Source organism: Bos indicus x Bos taurus, chromosome 10, assembly GCF_003369695.1.
Source record: "Bos indicus x Bos taurus breed Angus x Brahman F1 hybrid chromosome 10, Bos_hybrid_MaternalHap_v2.0, whole genome shotgun sequence".
Classification (NCBI taxonomy): Eukaryota; Metazoa; Chordata; class Mammalia; order Artiodactyla; family Bovidae; genus Bos; species Bos indicus x Bos taurus.
The window spans coordinates 19,331,895-19,350,447 of record NC_040085.1 but is presented as its reverse complement, the minus strand read 5'-3'; the positions used below and the strand labels follow the sequence as shown (position 1 = coordinate 19,350,447).

General features: G+C 41.7%; 1 gene segment (V, D, J or C); it reads left to right on the top strand.

Annotated features, from left to right (window-relative positions):
- The first annotated feature begins 17,147 nt into the window (after positions 1-17,147).
- Positions 17,148-17,989, top strand: LOC113899396. The segment is given in 2 exon segments: positions 17,148-17,372; positions 17,479-17,989. Coding segments are annotated over 2 exon segments (360 nt in total).
- Positions 17,990-18,553: the final 564 nt, after the last annotated feature.

The following is an 18,553-nucleotide window of genomic DNA, read 5'->3' as shown; positions in this document are numbered from 1 at the left end:
AGTCACTTGCAGTATCTAGGCATAGTTCTACATGTTTGTATGCTGTATCTGTATAGGAGAGAAGAAGTAGAGATTAGGCAATTACCTGGAAAATTTAGTTATGGCACAAAGTCTATATTGGACTATTGTTTTGACTTATTTATCTTGCCACATCAATCGAAGTGCTGTATAGATATGCCTGAGCAGACATTTAGGATAAACCCACATTTTGCCTGATTGATAGGGGAACCCTAAACCCAATGTCAGGGGACTGGATGTTCTCTGTTCTCTCCAAGTCTACGCTCCATCCTGCTCTACACCCAGGAGGCTGACTTCCGTGCACTTGTCTTTTTTGCTTCTAGTTGGGTTTGGCCCAGTGGGAGCCACTGGCAGGAAAGACTGGTCAGCCTGTTTGTATTCTGCGATCTTTCCTTTCCTGTGCTGAAATCCACAGGTCCTGTGGATCCACCTCAGTTACAGGTCTCCCAGGCTGGGATCATTTCTTCCTCCTCTGTCCCTTCAAGCCTAGGACTGGTGAAGCCTTCTTACTGTTGTTGGTGCCAGGGTGCTTTACCTTCTCTTGTAGATTTCCCCTAATCCTGCACATGTATTTAAAAATATTCCTTTCTTTAAGCTTTTCCCAATCATTCCTCTGGAGATGACTGCCAGTCCCTTTTATGATACAACACTAACACTTAAGCTCTAGACAGAAAGAGAAGAAATTTATTCTATTTTCCCATTAATCATAAGCCTCTTTGGGACTTAAAGATTATTATTTAAAGATAACTTACATATTTCAAAGAAAGACATTATAATAGGGTCAAGGTTTCAATTAGTGAAGTATGAGATCCTTAGCAAAGCTTTGAGAAATAGCTATGTTAAACATTTTTTCTGATTGAAAGCAAAGAGATTTTCTATTCTCTTTCTAAATTGTGCGGTTTCTTTAGATATTGCTTAAAGGAAAAATAAGGAAAATCAGAGAAACAACTTCTTTATACTGATACTTGCTTATTTTCTTTAAGTTCGACTCTATTGAATAATCACTCTGCTGCTACTGTGGCATTTTTTAGTGTAAAACTTTAGCCTGTCTTCCCCTTAAAATGAACTGTTTGTCATCATCATACTATCTCAAGCTTAGGTAAACATCAACTTTTAATCCATGTGTATTTCCTCTGAAGTCTGTTTGGAGTAGTCTCTCTGTGTGGAAAATTTCTATTTTTGCAAACCTTCATAGAAGTTTTTTAGCTGTAAATCCTAGTGTTTAATAGGACAAATATTTATAACAAGTTTATAACACCATCCCTTCTTTTTTCTCTCTAAAAATGTTAAAAGAGAGGGTTCAAGTTTTTCTTTTTCTTTTTTTTTAAATTTTATTTAATTTTTAAACTTTACATAAGTTTTTCTTGTACGACGATTTAAATATCATAGGGAGGTGTCCCACCACCCAACCAAGAGAAAAACTCAAGTTACATTGTGGTCAAAGAAATTTAATTGGAAGTTGACTCTAAATTATTTCTAAAGAGACAAATAAGCTCATTCTTACCATTCATCTTCTCTTGCCTTACTCTTCCTTTATTTTGTTTTTTCTTTTCTTTCACTTTTCTCTCTCCATTCAATGCTATGCTTTCCTGCCTTTTCTTCTATTTGTTTCCCCATCCTATCAAAATATGCTTTTCCCTTCTGTGCCTGTATTATCTTGAGAGAGCATAAACCATTTAAACCACTCAGGATGAATTTTTTCCCACTTTGGTTCACACAGCCCTGATTCTTCTCCTTGAACACCAATGGAAAATGTAGACATCCAGAGGACTGGTCCTGTGATAAGTCCTGGAAGCCCCAGGGGTGTGTGTGTGTGTGCGTGTGCGCGCGCGTGCGTGCTCAGCCGTGTCTGACTCTTTGTGACTCCGTGGACTGTATGTAACCCGCCAGGCTCCTCTGTCCATGGAATTTTCCAGGCAAGAATACTGGAGTAGGTTGTCATTGCCTCCTCCGCAGGATCTTCCTGACACAAGATGGAACCTGAGTCTCCTGCATTGGCAGGCGGATTCTTTACCGCTGAGTCACTCGTTAAGTGGCTCAGCTACTAGACTGGAAAGTCTCCTGATTCTAAGTAGGCTCTAGGGGGCGCTGCACTGTGCCGTTTGTCTTTGAGTGCAGGAGGTGCTGCAGTCTTGCGTCTCACGGAGGACTGAGGGAAGAGCTTGCTCTACTGAGAGAAGATACAGGTGCCAGGAAGCACCAGGGGGCATTTGTAAAACGCTGTGCTCGTGGAGAACATACTCTCTGGGGTGGTGACATATCTCCAGCAAAGGTGAGCTGCAAAAGAGCCCCCATCCAGCCCAGCTTGAGCCATGGCCTGTGCACACATCTGGACACTTGGGATTCTGTTTACACTCAGTGAGTGATATTCCCTTCCCGTTTTCCACTTGTATTACCCACTTACGTTCTTTTTCAGAAGCTTCACTGATGTGCGTTACTTTACAGGTGGGCTGAGAGCTCAGTCGGTGACTCAGCCAGAAGGTGAGGTCCGTGTTGCAGAAGGGGATCCAGTGACTGTGAAGTGCACCTATTCAGTTTCGAGGAGCCCTTATCTTTTCTGGTATGTCCAGCATCGCAATCTAGGTCTCCAGTTCCTTCTGAAATACATCGGAGGGGACACCTTGGTTAAAGGCAACTATGGCTTTGAGGCTGAATTTAACAAGAGCCAAACCTCTTTCCACCTGAAGAAACCATCTGTTGTAGGGAGTGACTCTGCCTTGTACTTCTGTGCTGTGAGCGACACAGTGGTGGGGGCCGCAGGGAGAGCTGAATACAAACCCCTGAGCTCAGAAAACCATGCTCCTGAAGCCTTACTATCCCTCCACAAGGTGGCGGTGTGGCTCTAGGATTTGTCCTTCATTATAAGTTTTTGTTGTTGTTGTTGTTTTTTTTTTGGTAAAGCCACAAAATTTGTTCATTTGACAAGCATATATTGAAATAAATCTTGTGTGCCAGCTACTCTGCTGAGCACTGATAATAAAGAGGTGAAAGAAACCATCCTTGATCTGCAGATGCCAGGTGTGATCCCAAACAGTTGTGAACCCCTTGAATTCTCACAACTCTTCTCATGAGCTTCACTTTGCCGATGAAGGCATTCAAGCTCAGAGAATTTATGTATCTTACTGAAGTCACAGAACTGCTCAACAGTAAATTGAAACCCAGGCAGCCTGCCTCTCAGGCGTGTAGTCTAACCACTCCACTTCTCCTCAGCCTACAGGCTCCTCCAGGCATGAGACAGATTTCAGCAGTGGTATAGCCCTCATTCCCAAAACAGTCCCTGTTAATAAAAACTGTTGGTTGTAGGAATGAAAAATAAACTGCTAACTCAAAACAGTTTGCTAAGTGCTCAGAAAGTGCATAAAATGCTATGTGACAAAAGGAAGTAGAGGTAATTTGACTCTGAAGGAAGAAGAGAGGAAGCAAGTGAGACAGAATGTGAGGAGGATTCAAAACAATGGAGGATTTAAGTATGTCATATAAACATGTAGGCCGATAACAGCTCCTGTGCTCACATCTTCTTACCTTAACCTTGTGAAGGACTGGACTCAATGCCTCTCTTTTTTTCTCTTTTCAACTTAGAACTTCCCAGGAAGGGCTCTGGTTGACTCAGTGTGAGCCAGATGCTGTTCCCTGGACAACTTGTGGTGGCTACTAGGCTTAGCCCAGCTTTGCTCTACATTTGACCAATTAATTAGTGGTGTCTGGGGGATGATTGTGCAAGAAATTAGCAGCTCCATTTTGAACCATATGATTCAAAGGAGTATATCCCAAAAGAAATTAATTTTTATGTAGAGACTTACATTTCTTTATTTTTTCCAAATGGATAGACATTCATAGGAACACTACTTATTGAAAACTTCACTTCTGCTCCATCAATTTGGGATACTGCATTTATAGTATGCTAAATTCCTATATATACCCAGATCTATTTTTGGATTCTATTCTTGATGGGGATACCTCAGTCCAACATATTACAATATCTACAAGGAAACATGCCTTGACTACCCCTTGGGCTTGGGTTGTGTATACACTGGTGGAATATCTACATCAGGGAAGAAGGTCCTTGAAAGAAGCACATGCAGACCTTAAAAGTGGATCTGGGGAATCCTTGTGTGCAGGGAATCCTGGGATCTGGGTAACCAGAGCAAGATCTAGAAGAGATATATCCTTGGCTCAGTGGACTTCTCAGAGGCAATGATGTGGGAGGATGGCTAGGGAAGAGCATTTTATAATGGAGGACTAGGGAAGGGACACTGTGTGCTCAGGTCTATATTCCCCCCATTTACTGAGGTGGTGGCTGCTGCTGCTGCTGCTAAGTTGCTTCAGTCATGTCTGACTCTGCATGACCCCATGGACTGCAGCCTTTCCGGCTCCTCTGTCCATGGGATTCTCCAGGCAAGAGTACTGGAGTGGGTTGCCATTACCTTTTCTGACTGAAGTGGCTAGGAGGGAGCAAATAAGTTTCATTAGAAGTTCTGTTTTGTCATTTGGTCCTGGTAATTGGCTTGTTTGACCTTGAGGAGGAAACTTAGCTTAGTATTCTTTTTTTCCTTTACTGGAAAAATGTTCTGGAAAATGTTTGTTATAATCAGGTAACTTTTAAGTAAAACCAGACATTCAATGGAATTTTTATTTATAATATTCATATTTATCCTCTCTTTTATCTCATTTTAAGGATGTTATGGAAAGAGGATTAAGCATAAATTATATTTTATGATTCTTCTTCTTAGTAACTATTTCACAGTGGACCAGCCATTTACAATCTATGTGCCTCATCTCCTAAATAATAAAATTGAGATAATTGGAAGGACTGTTGTGAGGATTGTTGTACATATGTGTTGGACCCTGAGTAGAAGTGGGTTTTGAGGGAGGCATAGCAATCAGTCACTGCTATGGACTGAAGATGATGCTGTGAAAGTGCTGCATTCAATATGCCAGCAATTTTAGAAAACTCAGCAGTGGCCACAGGGCTAGAAAAAGTCAGTTGTCATTTCCATCTCAAGGAAAGGTAATGCCAATGAATTCTCAAACTACCGCAGAATTGCACTCATCTCACAGGCTAGTAAAGTTATGCTCAAAATTCTCCAAGCCAAGCTTCAGCAATACGTGAACCGTGAACTTCCAGATGTTCAAGCTGGTTTTAGAAAAGGCAGAGGAACCAGAGATCAAATTGCCAACATCTGCTGGATCATGGAAAAAGCAAGAGATTTCCAGAAAAACATCTATTTCTGCTTTATTGACTGTCCCAAAGCCTTTGACTGTGTGGATCACAATAAACTGTGGAAAATTCTGAAAGAGATGGGAAACCATATCACGTCACCTGCCTCTTGAGAAACCTGTATGCAGGTCAGGAAGCAACAGTTAGAACTGGACATGGAACAACAGACTGGTTCCAAATAGGAAAAGGAGTATGTAAAGGCTGTATATTGTCACCCTGCATATTTAACTTCTATGCAGAGTACATCATGAGAAACACTGGGCTGGAAGAAGCACAAGCTAGAATCAAGATTGCCGGGAGAAATATCAATAATCTTAGATATGCAGATGACACCACCCTTATGGCCAAAGTGAAGAAGAACTAAAGAGCCTCTTGATGAAAGTGAAAGAGGAAGTGAAAAAGTTGGCTTAAGCTCAACATTCAGAAAACTAAGGTCATGGCATCTGGTCCCATCACTTCATGGCAAATAGATGGGGAAACAGGGGAAACAATGTCGGACTTATTTTTTGGTGCTCCAAAATCACTGCAGATGGTGACTGCAGCCATGAAATTAAAAGACACTTACTCCTTGGAAGGAAAGTTATGACCAACCTAGATAGCATATTCAAAAGCAGAGATATTACTTTGCCAACAAAGGTCCATCTAGTCAAGGCTGTGGTTTTTCCAGTGGTCACGTATGGATGTGAGAGTTGGACTATGAAGAAAGCTGAGCACCGAAGCATTGATGCTTTTGAACTGTGGTGTTGGAGAAGACTCTTGAGAGTCCCTTGGACTGCAAGGAGATCCAACCAGTCCATGCTAAAAGAGATCAGCCCTGGGATTTCATTGGAAAGAATGATGCTAAAGCTGAAACTCCAGTACTTTGGCCACCTCATGCGAAGAGTTGAGTCTTTGGAAAAGACTCTGATGCTGGGAGGGATTTGGGGCAGGAGGAGAAGGGGACGACAGGGGATGAGATGGCTGGATGGCATCACTGACTCCAATGACGTGGGTCTGGGTGAACTCCGGGAGTTGGTGATGGACAGGGAGGCCTGGTGTGCTGGGATTCATGGGGTCGCAAAGAGTTGGACACGACTGAGCGACTGAACTGAACTGAACTTATACTCCTGTGTTGACCCAGATCTCTTGAACACAAAAGAGGTTTTTCAAAGGAGAATATATGTTATATAACATACTTATTAGTACCATATATTTGTTTTCCCAGGCCACTGTGACAAAATGGTGCCTTCAACAACAGAAATTTGTTGTCTTGAAGTAGAGAATCGAAGTCTATGATTAAGGTGTCAGCAAGTCTGGTTCTTTCCAAGCCTGTGAGAGAAGGATCTGTTTCAGGACCCTCGCTTTGGCTTGTAGATGGACAGCTTTTCTCTGTGTCTCTTCACGTTGTTTTCCCTTTATTAGTCTCATCTGTGTGTCCCAATTTCCCTGTTTTATAAGGACTCAGTCATACTGGATTAGAGTCCACCCACATCTCATTTTAACTTGATTATTTCTCTAAAGACCACTCTCTAAATAAAGTCACATTCTGAGGTGCCAGGGATTAGGTCTCCAACATATATTTTGAGTGAGCAAGGGAGGTGGGAAGAGACAAAATTCAGCCCATCACAACACAATCATTAATGATTACTTTCATTTCAAAGGCTGCAGCATAGAAAAGCCTCTAATGTTTCTTCCTTTTATTGTTTGATACATTCATAATCTCCTAAGTCAGTTAATAGATGGCAACACAGAAAAATCAAGTTCTATTTGCTGTTCTGAAAAAGTAGGATCATTGTTTTGGTCTTGTGGTATTTCCTATGTTAAACATTTGTATTTATATAGAAATATGTAATTTAGAAAGAACCTTATTATGGAAATTCTTTATTAAGTAAAATTAATTAATTAACCTCCACAATTGATTAATTAATCTACATAATCTCTTATAAAGGGAAGAAACTACTTCTGAGACAATAAGTGATTTGCATAAAATTGCACAAATATCACGTCCAGAAAATTGCTCGCAACTGGTTTGTCTGGATCCTCATTCAGAATGTTTCCCATTGCCTCAGATAGACCCCATGGTCCACGTGATCAAGCCAACTCTTGGCTTCTACCTTTAACAAAGAAATATGATGGGCAGTCCGTAAATTGCATGGATCTGAGACCTACTGACTCCTGTGAAAAATTTCTCTGTCCAAGTATATTTACCACATGGGGTTGCTGTTGCAACGAGCTGATTCTAAAATGGGATCTTTTTGGTTACTTCTGTACAAGGTGTTCTGGCATGTTTAACTCCCTCATAAATCCTTGTTTCTTCTCCACCTGGTATTGAAGGAAAGCTGGCTATTCCATACTTGGTATTTCATATATACTGTGTCAAAATGGTGCTAGGAGTCTTCAGCACTCATTGATCTTTTCCATGGGAAAATAAAAAAGTCGCTTATTTAGAATACTTTCAAGAATTTTAGACCTGGAAGAAGTTTTCCCCAAATATTTTCTAGTTATTTTCCTTTCCCATATTAAATGAGCAAAGGGCTCAACATACCATTACTTTTTCCACATTATTGTGAGTATTTAACGTGTTTGGATTATTGGAATTGGCTGATTCAACTAACATTAAGATATCTTTGGGATGTAGCTCTTTTTCAGAGTTAAAAAAATCCTTTTTGTTACTGTTACTGAGTTTATATTGGGTATTTCTTTTTTTTTTTTTTTTTGGCTGTGGGATCTTAGTTCCCCACCCATACACCCTGCAATGGAATCTTGGAGTCCTAACTGCTGGACTTCCAGGGGATTCTCTACTGGGTATTTCTTGAAGGAAGAGTGAATGATCCTTATATACATTAAAAATAGTCACATATACTATAAGTCCTACACAAGTACTTTCTACTGGTCATGGTTCTTTCCATGTGGTTTAGAAAAGAAGGAAAGGAATGGGAAGCAATTCCAGTTTACCACTGACTGTTTACAACAGGCTGACTCTGAAGTAGGTGTTATTGTCCCAGTTTTACAGATGAAGAAACTGAGGTTCCAGGAGAGAGTTGCCCTAGGTCACAAGGTGGAAGAGCTGGGATTTGGATTTAGGTCTTTCTTGACTCTCAATTTGTTCCTTTTCTTCTCCTCCACTTCCAGTTTTGGTGACTGATTCCACATCAAATGTCTTTTCCTAGCCAGTCATTCGGAGAAGGCAATGGCCCCCCACTCCAGTACTCTTGCCTGGAAAATCCCATGGACAAAGGAGTCTTGTAGGCTGCAGTCCATGGGGTCGCTAGGAGTTGGACACGACTGAGTGACTTCACTTTCGCTTTTCACTTTAATGCATTGGAGAAGGAAATGGCAACCCACTCCAGTATTCTTGCCTGGAGAATCCCAGGGACAGTGGAGCCTGGTGAGTTGCTGTCTATGGGGTCACACAGAGTTGGACAGGACTGAAGCGACTTAGCAGCAGCAGCAGGTAGTCAGTAGGGAGTAGAGTGGGGTCCGCTTCTCTGTTTAATATCTGCTAAGTGAGTTTGAGTAGCAGATGTAAGGTGTGGACGTAGTGTGATTACAAAAGGACACCAGGGTGTCAGGAGATGAAAGGTCCAGTTCAGATGGCCTCATTTGCTCTTTTGTGGAAAAAGATTAAGATTTCATTTTATCTTACATTGGAACCAAAGGGGGATTTCTGGGCATGAATGACAGTCTCAGATGGATTATTCTCAGAACTCCATGAATACGAGATTGACTACAGTGGATGAGCACCTTCTCAAACTGTGGAAAATCAATGAAGAATAAGGAGCCCAGTGGACTCTATCCTTTGAAATATTTGTTTCATTTAGACCTAACCTTTAGATGGTTCAGTACAGTTCAGTTCAGTCGCTCAGTCGTGTCCGACTCTTTGTGACCCCATGAATCGCAGCATTCCAGGCATCCCTGTCCAACACCAACTCCCGTGGTTCACTCAAACTGATGTCCTTTGAGTTGGTGATGTCATCCAGCCATCTCATCCTCTATCGTCCCCTTCTCCTCCTGTCCCCAGTCGCTCCCAGCATCAGGGTCTTTTCCAATTGGAGTCAACTCTTCCCATGAAGTGGCCAAAGTATTGGAGTTTCAGCTTCAGGATCAGTCCTTCCAATGAACATTCAGGACTGGTCTCCTTTAGGATGGACTGGTTGGATCTCCTTGCAGTCCAAGGGACTCTCAAGAGTCTTCTCCAACACCACAGTTCAAAAGCATCAATTCTTCAGCGCTCAGCTTTCTTCATAGTCCAACTCTCACATCCATACATGACCACTGGAAAAATCATAGCCTTAACTAGATGGATCTTTGTTGGGAAAGTAATATCTCTGCTTTCTAATATCCTGTCTAGGTTGGTCATAACTTTCCTTCCAAGGAGTAAGCGTCTTTTAATTTCATGGCTGAAATCACCATATGCAGTGATTTTGGAGCCCCAAAAGTAAAGTCTGAAACTGTTTCCACTGTTTCCCCATCTATTTGCCATGAAGTGATGGGACCAGATGCCATGATTTTAGTTTTCTGAACGTTGAGCTTTAAGCCAACTTTTTCACTGTCCTCTTTCACTTTCATCAGGAGGCTTTTTAGTTCCTCTTCAATTTCTGCCATAAGGGTGGTGTCATCTGCTTATCTGAGTTTATTGATATTTCTCCAGGCAATCTTGATTCCAGCTTGGCTTCTTCCAGCCCAACGTTTCTCTTGATGTACTCTACATAGAAGTTAAATAAGCAGGGTGACAATATATAGCCTTGAGTACTCCTTTTCCTATTTGGAACTAGTCTGTTGTTCCATGTCCAGTTCTAACTGTTGCATCCTGACCTGCATAGAGGTTTCTCAAGAGGCAGGTCAGTTGGTCTGGTTCTCCCATCTTTTGAAGAATTTCCAGAGTTTATTGTAATCCACACAGTCAAAAGCTTTGGCATAGTCAATAAAGCAGAAATAGATATTTTTCTGGAACTCTCTTGTTTTTTCCATGATCCAGCGGATGTTGGCAATTTGATCTCTGGTTCCTCTGCCTTTTCTAAAACCAGCTTGAACATCTGGAAGTTCACGGTTCACGTATTGCAGAAGCCTGGCTTGGAGAATTTTGAGCATTACTTGACTAGTGTGTGAGATGAGTGCAATTGTGCAGTAGTTTGAGCATTCTTTGGCATTGCCTTTCTTTGGCACTAGATTCAAAAGTGACCTTTTCCAGTCCTGTGGCCACTGCTGAGTTTTGCAAATTTGCTGGCACATTGAGTGCAGCACTTTCACAGCATCATCTTTCAGGATTTGAAATAGCTCAATTGGAATTCCATCACCTCCACCTGCTTTGTTCATAGTGATGCTTTCTAAGGCCCACTTGACTTCACATTCGAGGATGTCTGGCTCTAGGTGAGTGATCACACCATCGTGATGATCTGTGTTGTGAAGCTCTATTTGTACAGTTCTTCTGTGTATTCTTGCCACCTCTTCTTAGTATCTTCTGCTTCTGTTAGGTCCATACCATTTCTGTCCTTTATCCAGCCCATCTTTGCATGAAATGTTCCCTTGGTATCTCTACTTTTCTTGAAGTGATCTCTGTTGTTTCCCATTCTGTTGTTTTCCTCTATTTCTTTGTCTTGATCGCTGAGGAAGGCTTTCTTTGCTCTCCTTGCTATTCTTTGGAACTCTGCATTCAAATGGGAATATCTTTCCTTTTCTCCTTTGCTTTTCGCTTCTCTTCTTTTCACAGCTATTTGTAAGGCCTCCTCAGACAGCCATTTTTCTTTTTTGCATGTCCTTTCCATGGGGATGGTCTTGATCCCTGTCTCCTGTACAATGTCACGAACATCCGTCCATAACTCATCAGGCACTCTATCTATCAAATCTAGTCCCTTAAATCTATTTCTCACTTCCACTGTATAATCATAAGGGATTTGATTTAGATCATACCTTTTCTTTTAATATCTCTTAATTTTTTTCTGCATAAACTAGTCAGATTAGATTTTATTGAATTGCATGTGAAAATCTCACTGATTAAAGGGAGGTCTTGATAAAACATTTTGCTTTATAAAGCTAATAAAAGAGTATGTTAGTGTTAGTGTTATAGAAACAACTAGATCAATGACATAAAATATAAAACTCAAGAACAGAGCAAATTCATAGGTAACATTATATATAATAAACATAATAAATCATGTGTGGGAGAAAGGTGGGGTATTTTGTAGACAGTGTTAGGAAAACTGTCCTTCTCTATGGAGAAAAATAAAGCTGCATTTTCCCTACACTATATATATATATATATACACACACACACACACACACACACACACACACACACACACACATAAGGGGATGACAGAGGACGAGATGGTTGGATTGCATCACTGACTCAATGGACATGAGTTTGAGTGAGCTCTGGGAGATGGTGAATGACAGGGAAGCCTGGCATTCTTCAGTCCATGGGTTGCAAAGAGTCAGACATGACTGCGTGACTGAAAAACAGCATCTTTGATTGATACATATCCCAAAGAAGTTCTTGCATAGTTAAGGGGAAATACAGAAACATTTATTGCTGTGTTGATGAAAATTACAGGCAACCTTGGAGTCCATCACTAGGGGATTGGAAGGTAAATGTGGAGGAAGCCCATGGTAAAACATTTTGCAGTAGTTAGAAGCTGTGAACCAAAAGTACGTACCCAGTAATCTGAAAAGAGTTTTAAGTTATGTATAGCTGTAGACCACTTGGCTTCAAAGAAGAAGCTGCCTGAACCCTTAATCAGTTATTTGTAAAACTGTATTTTCTTTGTGTTACCTTTTATGTTCCAGTTCTCAGAAAATTCAGAGCTCTAATTAATCATAGTAGCTATATTAGTTTTTGGACTAAATGAATCTGTGTCCACTTTTCTTTGATTCCTCTATTTTAATTTTACAACCATACTGAAATTCTGTAATTTATTTGGAAGCTTTTTGTGGTCATTTCAGTGTTTGTCACTCAATCATGTCTGACTCTTTGCAATCCAATGGATCATAGCCTGCCCGGCTCCTCTGTCCATGGGGTTCTCCAGGCAAGAATACTGGAGTGGGTTGCCATGCCCTCCTCCAGGGGATCTTCCCAACTCAGAGATCAAACCCATCTCTTATGTTTCCTACATTGGCAGGTGGGTTCTTTACCACTAGCATGACATGGGAATATCTATGTATAAATAAGAAGTCCTAAGTGATCATCTTATCATTATTAAAGAATCTCCCAGTAAAAAAAGAAAAAAATATTGGGGAAGAAACTAATTTCTCATTACCTCAGTTCAGTTCAGTCGCTCAGTCCTGTCCAACTCTTAGCGACCCCATGAATCGCAGCATGCCAGGCCTCCCTGTTCATCACCAACTCCCGGAGTCTACCCAAACCCATGTCCATTGAGTCGGTGGTGCCATCCAGCCACCTCGTCCTCTGTCGTCCCCTTCTCCTCCTGCCCCCAATCATTCCCAGCAGTGGGGTCTTTTCCAATGAGTCAACTCTTCCCATCAGGTGACCAAAGTACTGGAGTTTCAGCTTCAACATCAGTCCCTCCAATGAACACCCAGGACTGATCTCCTTTAAGATGGACTGGTTGGATCTTCTTGCAGTCCAAGCGACTCGCAAGAGTCTTCTCCAACACCACAGTTGAAAAGCATCAATTCTTTGGCGCTCAGCTTTCTTCACCATCCAACTCTCGCATCCATACATGACCCCTGGAAAAACCATAGCTTTGATTTGCTTTTTTGGCAAAGATATGTCTCTGCTTTTAAATATGCTATCTAGGTTGGTCATATCTTTCCTTCCAAGGATTAGTGTCTTTTAATTTCATGCCCGCAATCATCATCTGCAGTAATTCTGAAGCTCAAAAAAATAAAGTCTGACACTGTTTCCACTGTTTTTCCATCCATTTCCCATGAAGTGATGGGACCAAATGCCATGATTTTAGTTTTCTGAATGTTGAGCTTTAAGCCAACTTTTTCACTCTCCTCCTTCACTTTCATCAAGTCTTTTTAGTTCCTCTTCACTTTCTGCCATAAGGGTGGTGTTGTCTGCATATCTCAGGTTATTGATATTCGTCCTGGTAATCTTGATTCCAGCTTGTGCTTCTTCCCGCCCAGCGTTTCTCATGATGTACTCTGCATAGAAGTTAAATAAGCAGGGTGACAATGTACAGCCTTGACGTACTCCTTTTCCTCTTTGGAACCAGTCTGTTGTTCCATGTCCAGTGCTAACTGTTGCTTCCCTACCTGCATATAGGTTCCTCAAGAGACAGCCTCAAGAGGCTGCTTTGCTGGAACAGCTGTGAGGAGATACTTCATGCCCAAGGTAAGAGAAACCCAAGTAAAACGGTAGATGTTGCAAGAGGGCATCAGAGGGAAGACACACCGAAACCATAATCACAGAAAACTAGCCAATCTGATCACATGGACCACAGCCTTGTCTAGCTCAGTGAAACTAAGCCATGCCATGTGGGGCCACCCAAGACAGACGGGTCGTGGTGGAGAGGTCTGACAGAATGTGGTCCACTGGAGAAGGGAATGGCAAACCCCTTCAGTATTCTTGCCTTGAGAACCCCATGAATAGTATGAAAAGGCAAAGAGATAGGACACTGAAAGATGAACTCCCCGGGTAGGTAGGTGCCCAGTATGCTACTGGAGATCAGTGGAGAAATAACTCCAGAAAGAATGAAGGGATGGAGCCAAAGCAAAAGCAATACCCAGTTGTGGATGCAACTGATAATTGAAGCAAGGTTCAATGCTGTAAAGAGCAATATTGCATAGGAACCTCGAATGTTAGGTCCATGATCAAGGCAAATTGGAAATGGTCAAATGGGAGATGACAAGCGTGAATGTCAACATTCTAGGACTCAGCACACTAAGATGGACTGGAATAGGTGAATTTAACTCAGATGACCATTATATCTAGTACTGTGGGCAGGAATCCCTTAGAAGAAATGGAGTAGCCATCATGGTCAACAAAAGAATCCGAAATGCAGTACTTGGATGCAATCTCAAAAATGACAGAATGATCTCTGTTCGTTTCCAAGGCAAACCATTCAATATCACGGTAATCCAAGCCTATACCCCGACTAGTAATGCTGAAGATCTGAAGTTGGAGAGTTCTATGAAGACTTACAAGACCTTTTAGAACTAACACCCCCAAAAGATGTCCTTTTCATTATAGGGGTTAGAATGCAAAAGTAGGAAGTCAGGAAACACCTGGAGTAATAGGTAAATTTGGCCTAGAGTTTTGCCAAGAGAATGCACTGGTCATAGCAAACACCTTCTTCCAACAACACAAGAGAAGACTCTACACATGGACATCACCAGGTGGTCAACACCAAAATCAGACTGATTATATTCTTTGCAGCCAAAGTTGGAGAAGTCAACAAAAACAAGACCGGGAGGAGCTGTGGCTCAGATCATGAACTCCTTACTGCCAAATTCAGACTTAAATTGAAGAAAGTAGGGAAAACCACTAGACCATTAAGGTATGACCTAAATCAAATCCCTTATGATTATACAGTGGAAGTGAGAAATAGATTTAAGGGACTAGATCTGACAGACAGAGTGCTTGATGAACTATGGATGGAGGTTCGTGACATTGTACAGGAGACAGGGATCAAGACCAACCCCATGGAAAAGAAATGCAAAAAAGCAAAATGGCTGTCTGAGGAGACCTTACAAATAGCTGTGAAGAGAAGCAAAAAGCAAAGGAGAAAAGGAAAGATATAAGCATCTGAATGCAGAGTTCCAAAGAATAACAAGGAGAGATAACAAAGCCTTCCTCAACGATCAATGCAAAGAAATAGAGGAAAACAATAGAATGGGAAACACTAGAGACCTCATCAACAAAATTAGAGATCCCAAGGGAACATTTCATGCAAAGATGGGCTGGATAAAGGACAGAAATGGTATGACCTAACAGAAGCAGAAGATAGTAAGAAGAGGTGGCAAGAATACACAGAAGAACTGTACAAATAGAGCTTCACAACACAGATCATCACGATGGTGTGATCACTCACCTAGAGCCAGACATCCTCGAATGTGAAGTCAAGTGGGCCTTAGAAAGCATCACTATGAACAAAGCAGGTGGAGGTGATGGAATTCCAATTGAGCTATTCCAAATCCTGAAAGATGATGCTGTGAAAGTGCTGCACTCAATGTGCCAGCAAATTCAGAAAACTCAGCAGTGGGCCACAGGACTTGAAAAGGTCACTTTTGATTCTAGTGCCAAAGAAAGGCAATGCCAAAGAATGCTCAAAATACCACACAATTGCACTCATCTCACATGCTAGTGAAATAATGCTCAAAATTCTCCAAGCCAGGCTTCTGCAATACATGAACCGTGAACTTCCAGATGTTCAAGCTGGTTTTAGAAAAGGCAGAGGAACCAGAGATCAAATTGCCAACATCCGCTGGATCATGGAAAAAACAAGAGAGTTCCAGAAAAATATCTATTTCTGCTTTATTGACTATGCCAAAGCCTTTGACTGTGTGGATCACAATGAACTGTGGAAATTCTTTCCTGACCTGGGAGACTATTAAAAAAAAGATAGAAAAGGAAATGAATAAAACAATCATTTTAAGATGAAGAAAGGAAACATTCCACTCTATGGAAGTGTATTTTAAATAACCACTCTCCTGAATGAGGAACATCTTTTGTTAACCAGAAGGCTTTCTAAGAAGGTGATTATTTCCTCTCTATAGTGTTCATATCCCTATGAATATTGAATAAAGGAGAGGAATTTGAAGAAAAGCAAAGGGCAAAAACATCTCTTCAGGTTGTGAGAAGCTATGAAGACTGTCTCAGAGGCTGCGTGGGACATGACCTTCCATCAGTTCCCATGGAGCCCACTAGGCGGCGCTGGTGCACATATAAATGCTACTGTATGAAACTTGAATGGCCAGAACTCTGTTCTCTTCTTTTTCAAGTAAAATCCCATTAAAATCTGTATAAAACCCTCAGGTAGAACTACTAAGTCCTCATTAGTAACAGATGGGACAGTCTCAGGCTATAAAATGAAGATACTACTACTACTAAGTCGCTTCAGTCGTGTCCGAGTCTGTGCGTCCCCATAGACAGCAGCCCCCCAGGATCCCCCGTCCCTGGGATTCTCCAGGCAAGAACACTGGAGTGGGTTGCCATTTCCTTCTCCAAAAATATGAAGATAGGTACTATCCAAAAATCCTGAAATGTGGGAAACCTGTGTTCGATCCCTGTGTTGGGAAGACCCCCTGGAGAAGGGAACGGCTACCTACTCCAGTATTCTTGCCTGGAGAATTCCATGGACTGTATAGTCCATGGGGTCACAAAGAGTTGGACAGGACTGAGTGACTTTCACTTTCACTATCCAAAAGAGGTCATCTCCAGATGCAATTTTGGGTCTTTCTAGACCCAGTTTCTTTTGGTTACAGAAAAATAGAAGTGAGATTTTCCTTCCATACTTATTCCAGAGATCACCTTGGATGCAAAGAGTCAAACTTTGATGGATATTGTAATTTACATTGTAATTTTTGTGCCTTAAAAATATGCATTGCTCATCTACCACGGGCTCTTAGATTTCATGATCATTATTTTTAATATATTAGCATAGCATTATATTACATGTGATAAGTTCAGCGTACTTTTTTGTGTGAATCTATCACTTTAGTTTGAATGATGAATCAGTCTCCCCCCATCATTGCGAGACTCTTTCTGGCACCATTAATGAAGGAAGCAAGCTTCTTAAATGCTTAATGCCTTCTTAAATGCACAGCTGTGGTGACCTCTGAGAGGATGTGTGTGTGCTCAGTTGCTAAGTCTTGTCTGACTCTTTGTGACCCCATGGACTTGTAGCCTGCCAGGCTCCTCTGTACATGGGATTTTCCAGGCAAGAATACTGGAGTGGGTTGCCATTTCCTCCTCCAGGGCATCTCCTTTTTTAAGACTCCCTACTCAGAACAAAGTACAGATGAAGTTATTAAATAACCTCAGAACTGTAGTGATTCTTCTTGGTTCACAGATTCTGACTGATGATGTCATGACACAGAAGAAAATGCAAAAGAGGCAGCCTATAATCAGCTTCCTGTGAGTGTCACACTTGAGGCAAGTGGCCTGAGACCAGCTGCATTTTGGCCATGGCTTTGCAGAGCACTCTGGAAGCAGTGTGGCTGGGTGTCCTCCTCAGCTCTCTCTGGAAGGGTGAGTAAGCCTTTTCACCATCTGGTCTTGGAAAAATGTATGCCTTTGTTTGAAATTTGTTTTCAATTTCAAAGTCACAACCTTTTTGTTTGTTTGTTTCCTGTAGTTGCAGAGAGCAAGGAGCAAGTACTTCAGTCTCCCACTGTGGTCTCTTTGGAGGGAGCTGTTGCAGAAATTTCCTGTAATCACTCTGTATCCGATGTTTATGACTTCCTCTGGTACCTTCACTTCCCAGGATTTGCTCCAAGACTCCTCATTAAGGGCTTAAGGCCTTCTCAACAGGGACGCTACAACATGACATATGAGAGGTTCTCTTCATCACTGCTCATCCTCCAGGTGCAGACGGCAGATGCAGGGGTTTACTATTGTGCTCTGAGGTACACAGAAGCAGGGCATCCATGAAGAGCTGAACAGAAACAAGGAGAGGTCACAGCATTTGCAGGATGTGGAAGAAAGACGAACAATAACTGTTTCCCCGCCTACTCCCAATTCAGCATCCCCCAAGCTTTTCCATTTGCACTATCAGGAAAAACATTTGAGTCCAAACACTATATATAATGGGCTTCCCTTGTAGCTCAGCTTGTAATGAGCCTGCAATGCAGGAGACCCCCGTTAGATTCCTGGGCTGGCAAGATTCCCTGAAGAAGGGTTAACGTACCTACTCCAGTATTCTTGGGCTTCCCTGGTGGCTCAGATGGCAAAAAATCTGCCTGCAATGCAGGAGACCTGGGTTCAGTCCCTGTCCTGGTAAGATTCCCTGGAGCAGAACTCCAGTACTCTCACCTGGAAAATCCTCATGGAGCGAGGCGCCTAGAGGGTTACAGTGCATGGGGTCGCAAAGAGTTGGACACAACTGAATAAATAAGCAACGCAGAGCACAGCACCATGTATACTAAAAGTTCATAGGGAAATAAGTTTTTACAGAGTGTTTCGATAATGGTTCTGTAAATTTATGTTTAAAATTGTCTTTTGGATAACTGAAACACTTTTGATCTGTTTCTTTTGAAATATGCCTCGAGTATTTTTGCTTTCCCTTGTAAAATGGGTGATTCTTTACCACTGCACCACTTGTGTCTTAAAAAAAATTCCCTCAAAGAGAATGAAGCTGGCTGATAATATTTAAATACAAATGCAGAAAGCAAGAAGAAAATAGCAGAGAGGAAGAGTCATGTCCACTCTGC